Source organism: Papaver somniferum, chromosome 8 (genome assembly GCF_003573695.1).
Source record: "Papaver somniferum cultivar HN1 chromosome 8, ASM357369v1, whole genome shotgun sequence".
NCBI classification, from domain to species: domain Eukaryota; kingdom Viridiplantae; phylum Streptophyta; class Magnoliopsida; order Ranunculales; family Papaveraceae; genus Papaver; species Papaver somniferum.
This window is the reverse complement of record NC_039365.1, coordinates 35917104-35923522: the sequence shown is the minus strand read 5'-3', so window position 1 is coordinate 35923522 and position 6419 is coordinate 35917104. Positions and strand designations below refer to the sequence as shown.

Sequence of the window (6419 nt, the reverse complement as noted above, 5' to 3'; positions counted from 1 at the left end):
TAAAAAGTCACATTATGTTGAATCAATTTGCGCTTACATGAGTTGTGTTTAGCATAAACATACGTGTTTCAGGTTATCAACTTTTGCTATTGGCACGCATTAGTTTAAAACCGCTTCAACCTTTCTCAGATAAAGGTTGCACATGTTGTTGTTCTTTTGTTCTTGAGAGAGGATAACAACACACTGGGGGAGAGTTCTTATTTGAACTTGCGCTTAATGATATATGTTTCTGGGGAGAAGAGGCTTCGGAATTTGAGGTAACGATTTTATTTGTCTAATACAACATCACTTTCAGAAGATCGATTTTTTTCTTCTTCCAATTGGATAAGAGTATCATCATCCTCAAGAAACGAATCGGTAATTCCAAATTTCCATTTCCTCCTTGGTATGAAACATAGATTCCCAATTTAGTTATCACATACAAATTACATATTCAATACTTTTCTTGGTTTCACATATTTCTGTAATCTTAGGCGATCCTTTTTAGATTCTCCCAATTAGTAACATGTAAAACATATTTACATTTAAATTTTGAATCCGAAATAGACCAACAATCACTAATGTTGTGCAAATATTTTAAAGCGGGATATAATACTGTAATTGGTGGTTATTTAAATAATTAAATCTATATTATGTTCTATTAGTATAGAACGATTACCGCTACAATACTTTTGGTTACCGGATATTACCACTTTTTCGTTTTACAGCGAACCTATTGCCTCCCGCCCCCCTAAAATACACACAAACTGGATGAATCTTTAATATCAGCTGAGTGGCTAATCTAATTTCAAGGTCTGTCCATGATTTTCTATTTGCATTAGATTGACGTGGTTTGTGGCATTGGTCGTGTTTGGCTTAAATAATGCAAAATATCTAAAGAACAAGGAATCAGTTTGTGAGTCGCGAATGTCCATACAGTGAAGTTCAACTTTGGGTGGGACAATGGAACAAGCTGACACTTCCAAGATTACAGGATCATACTCTTCAAGGTTTTTAAATTTCATTACTTCTTTCTGATTCACTGTTAATAAAATTTGTTGCTTTGAATAACATCAACCCACACGTGAACACCGGTTGCATGTTTGATCTTCCATGGTTTCGGTTAACTGGATTTTTAAATGGATATGTTTGATATTAAATGGATAAAACGTGTGATGTGTTATATTTTTTGCAGTTTCTTAGATGCGAATGAAAGGGGATTGTGATGACTAAGGATACTTACACTACTTAATCTTCTTATTGCGACCATGTCAAGTTTTATGTAGAACGTGAATAGTTCAAATGTTTGGAACATCGTAAGATATTAATGAAGGTTTAAGGCTTATCCCGACCCTTTTGCATTATAATAATTTTGTTTTCCATATTTGCTGGGATGAAGTCAAGTGTCCACAATTTCCCCATTAATGGAGATTTTTGATGGTATTCATGTTCAAGTTTTCAATATTGGGAACGATCCTAGGGAATGGTTTTCGTTGTAAGTTCTAGCATTGTTTGGTATAGTTGATTTATTGTAAGTTCTAACGTTGTTTCTATTATGTAAATGAGCTGAAAAAGAGTCTGTTTATTATTTGGGGCAAAATAATCTAACATAATTATGATACGCCCGTGCCGTTAAGGCACGGGTTAAGACCTAGTATATATATATATAATATAATATCCTTTTTTTTGAATTCATGATATTCAATGTACTTTTGGTATTTGTATGTGGTATGTCGTTAGGTTTTCTTCTACTTCCTACTATTATAAATTACCAGATTATTGGATATGACGGAGAACTATCCAGTGTATTGTGGTTATCAGTACTACCGAATCAATTGTAATGTCGATGGAAAAGATCGTGACAGGTAATAAGTAATGTTATTTTTGTTTGTCTTTACTGTCTCATGCGTCTTGTAAATTGTGAGAACATTATTGATTGGTTGTTTTTGTTTGCAAGTATGATATGTGCTCGCAAACCCATACAAAATTTACTACAATTGTGTGGATAGTATGGATTTCTTATTGGAAGTTCAGAAACTGTGCAATTGTCATTGACTAGGTAATCCTCTTCGTGATGTGTGAACACATATATGCTTTTTAAGGAAAACATGTGAGGCTAAAAGAGAGTCCTAGTCATGCTTTTCACATGTCTCTCAACCTTTCCATCATCAGTTGGAGAGACACCTCATGGATACAAAGTTACCTCATATGACATGTTAAGAAATATGAATCTTTACTCTTTACCTTATCTAGCATTAACCTTAAGAAAATATTTAATGCACGATTAAAATATCAACATGCCATAAACAAAAGCTAATGCAAATTACGACTATCCATACTTAAGATAATTTAACCATATGTAGATTTGTTGCGCAAAACACAACAAGTTTAACATTAATGACTTAGTGACTAAACACACATACAAAACGCATGTGTGGACAAAGAGAAAATAAAAGAGTCAGGTGATACACCCACAAAAATGTTAACCAAAGGTGTACTTCCCTATCCTGTACTGCTATATTTCGTTATCCTTCACTATAATACTATTTGTGTCAATAAACGAGTCATAAGTAGGCTATAATTTTGGACAACATAAAGTGTTATCCATCGAAGAAGAAGAATAAAAATGAACCTTATGTTAGATAATTAATATAGGGAAAGCTACTTTTACTAAAGGGAAAGATGACTCTGTCTAGGATCTTTGATTTCTAGTCAATATTGGGTGGATGATAATAAGCTTTCCCCCTATCAATTTTTATGTTGATGTTGGAGTTTTGAATCATCTCTGACAGCGAGATTATGAAGAAAGTTGATAACAACTGGCCAGAACCATGTCGTATCCAAATATAAGAAATTTGAATGGGGAATGAACATATATTTCGTTTTCTGCTTCCAAGATTGGGTCTCTTGTTGATGTTCAGAGGTCGATATCCTGAAGGGCTCATTTGTTCTACTATCTTCTTTATGACTTGAAGTGCTTTGTGTTTCCTATGATATTAGTTCATTTTAAGATTAATTAAGCCCATATTAATCAGAATTTGTGTACAGGTGATCGCCTTCGTGTTTAATGAATCACATGTTTTGTTTCAAGGTGGATATTGGATCACTTGCTCTAGAGGTTTTAATACTCGTACTCTTATGTTTATCGGCGTTCTTGCCAGTTTAAAGAAGTTGGCTAGAAAATCTGGAATTCTTGTTGCAAATCGTTATCGCTGAGGTTTTCTTCCACAACATTAACCATGTGAACTCTATTCTTCGTTCTTTAGTGCACAGCCATACTAAAATTAAAATTCATGATTTCAAGTGCATCCATGCTGCTAAAATCTGGACATGTACCGTATACAACGCATCGTTACCAAGATTTCTGAGAACTTAACAAAGCGAATAAGACTCATGACCAAATTAGATTTCAGAAGGAAAGAACTTAACAAAGTGAATAAGACTCATAACCAAATAAGATTTCATAAGGAAAGAAATTGATAAAACTATCTTGCAATGTTGCTTTTTGAGGCGTAAAATGGAAGCTACACTGAGCCAATAAATATGGTGTAGGAAGACATGGACGTTCTTTACTTTGTCAAATGGGTGTACGTGTACTGTAATAGTGAATCTCTCTTTTATATGAAAGTTTGAATGGATCATGTGATACAGTATAGGAATGTGGACGTACAGTTAGTTTTGGAAAGATTAAAAAGAAAACTAAACTCGAGAAGTATTTTCTGATAGGGGATAAGCTTATTTTAATTCCATCCATTGATGAACCAAAGTCAAATATCATAGACCGAAGTCGAATTTCTCTCTAGTAAAAGTGGCTTTCCCATATTAATAATAATCCTATGTTATGGTAGGTGTGATTAGATTTCATGCACTTTTAGTCCAAGTCTCCACACTAGTGCAAGCCCAGTCCTAGTCCAGCTCTAGTTTCGAGCTGTTGCACAAAATTTGGTTTTGTGTAGGGATTCAACAAACGTGTTGGTGACGGACTCACGGTCCATTGTTAGAAAAGTTAGGACTAGGAGCACTACTTTTTAACACTAGTTATGACGAATCTTGTACACTTGAATTCTGTTTCAATTCGTTTTAGATGGACCTTTTCTCTCTTTTACGGGTCTTGTTAACATGAAAAGACAACACCATTGCTATCTTGATTTTCGAGATTCGCAAGCATGTATGCGGTGGAGAGTACGTACACTTCCGGAGTGGAAAGTTTTTTTTTTTAATTATGGAACTTAATAAGTATGTTTTTTTTCATTGGTACTAGACTACTAGTAGTTCAAATTTCAAACTTCAAAGCTGTTAGTTGTTAGTTACATATAATCCAATGATGTCCTAAAATGTATACGAAGCTGGTCCAATAATTCTGCTTTTACTACATCATCGTTCATCTCCATGTTTTACTAAAGAAATTTCATCTTTTCTTTCTTTTGGCCCCAATTCATGGCTCATGTGTCGGAACCATTTGCATGAAAGTGATGGAATTAGTTAAGGCCTTTGACCCCTCATACCTATAAATCAGATAGATTCTTTTATTATTTAGGTAGTTGCAATTGACTCCTTTGTAGTTGGTCCAGCTTATCCAGCACGCCTAAATCAGCAATGCAGGAACGTGCATGACCAGGCAAGTAAGACTTGGTAGTAATTTCTCACCAGTTGCGTGAATTCTCATATAATCCATGACATTTACAGCCTAGACCAGAAGAACAAAAATTATTGATAAAATTTAAAATTTACAGGACTTTTCTACGGTCGATGTAGAACTATCCGAGAAACTATTCAAATTGGGCCCTTTCAAAATCAAAGGAAGATACATTGTGAGCATAGATAGTAGGAAAGAAACAAAACTGATTATTGCTTTGATACAAGTTTAACACGTAGTTTTTACTTATTACACACATATTTTACTTTCAAAGTAGGGGAAGTACAAAACACAAACCTTCTTAGAACTTACATTACTATAGTATAGCATATTGACAGTACTTAAAAAGCTGAACTTTCTAATACATCTTCAGACCCTAATTAAACAGAACTTTAAGATCTTATTTGACAACAACACATATAATAAGATCACAAAGAAAATCCTAGATCAAGTAGATAATAAGACCCTGGCTGAAATCCATATCCTTAGTAGTGCTAAGCGGCAAAATGATTAACCAAAGCAAGTGCATTACTAGTAACCTGAGCAACACCAGTGACTCTTCTCCTAATACCAATTCTATAATTAGTATTCTTGCCATGACCGGTAAACCCTTCAGTACAAGTATTTTCATCAGTAAGTGCAGCACTTACCCAAGTCTGTACATTACTCATATGCCACATGAAATCAGAAGCAGCATTTTTACCCTTACTCATTTCACCAAGTTCTTTGATGGATTTACTCAACCGATCCACACTGTCACCCATATTATCTACACAATCTTTCACAGCTTGGAGATCTCTACCTTTAATACCTTTAACTCTGGTCATCGTGGAAACGTAACTCCTTACGGATCTAGCTCGGGATAAACTTACGTGCAATGCTGTTTGAGCTATCTGTCTTGGACTTTGTTGGATTTTGCTTCTAAACACTGAGAGTGACTCAAAACATAAATCTGGGTACTGGGTTACACCGCAAGAAGTTCTGATGAAATCGCCGGACTTCTTTGCCATGGTGACCGATGATGTGCAAAAGACGAACAGAAAAAGAAGAAGACAGAGGAAACTAGTTTGAGCCATGGAAGATTAAGTTGAACTGAAACTGTATCTGAGAGAGATAGTGAGAGAGAGATAGAGAGAGATGTTTTTGGTGGTAGTGATGAATTGTGAGATGTTGGAAATTAGAAATAGGTTTGTGGGGTTTATATAAAGGGAATGGGAAAACAGTCGTTTGTATGTGAACTTGATTTGTTTTTCACTATTGGTTTTCACATTTCATGGCACTTGTGTAAAAGCGAATTAAGTCATACCGTGTCTTACACTTTGTCCATGTCTAAATACGATGTTACGTGTTTCAGGTTCAACTTCTGGTTATCGAAATTTTACCATTCTATCAGAGAGGCAGGCTATTGACATCGGATCATATTTGGCTCAAAGATGAAAGTTTTTGGGCACCACGAGAAAAATATGAAGATTTAGTTTTATGTTTTTGGAGTTAAAAGTCAGTCCACTGGGAGCTCTTGCTTCCTACCTCCAAACTAGAGCTTGCAACTGGATACAACTATACAACGACATGAGAGAATTGTGTAGTGTACATAGAGGGACATACTGATATTTTCCTTAATGTGGACAGGGTGTTCATTGCCGACCTGCAAATCAACACAGTCTTAGACCGTGTTATCAAGTAATGATGACTGATGAAACGATTTATGGGTCCTATACTTTTTCAGTCACCCCCACAGAACAGAGCGTCGGAGATACTTGTGCAAAAAAGCGCATCTTAAACAGCGGTTAACAAAATTCAGATA

General features: G+C 35.1%; 1 protein-coding gene across 1 annotated transcript; it reads right to left on the bottom strand.

Annotated features, from left to right (window-relative positions):
* Window positions 1-4801: 4801 nt before the first annotated feature.
* On the bottom strand, window positions 4802-5803 carry LOC113306483 (pectinesterase inhibitor 7-like). Its single transcript, XM_026555413.1, has one exon. It carries the CDS (start codon window positions 5689-5691, stop codon window positions 5110-5112), a length of 582 nt encoding a protein of 193 aa, XP_026411198.1. The 5' UTR covers window positions 5692-5803; the 3' UTR covers window positions 4802-5109.
* Window positions 5804-6419: the final 616 nt, after the last annotated feature.

Bases quoted from the DNA above. Each gene is read 5' to 3' on its own strand.
- LOC113306483 (XM_026555413.1), bottom strand. From the start codon at position 5,691: ATGGCTCAAACTAGTTTCCTCTGTCTTCTTCTTTTTCTGTTCGTCTTT.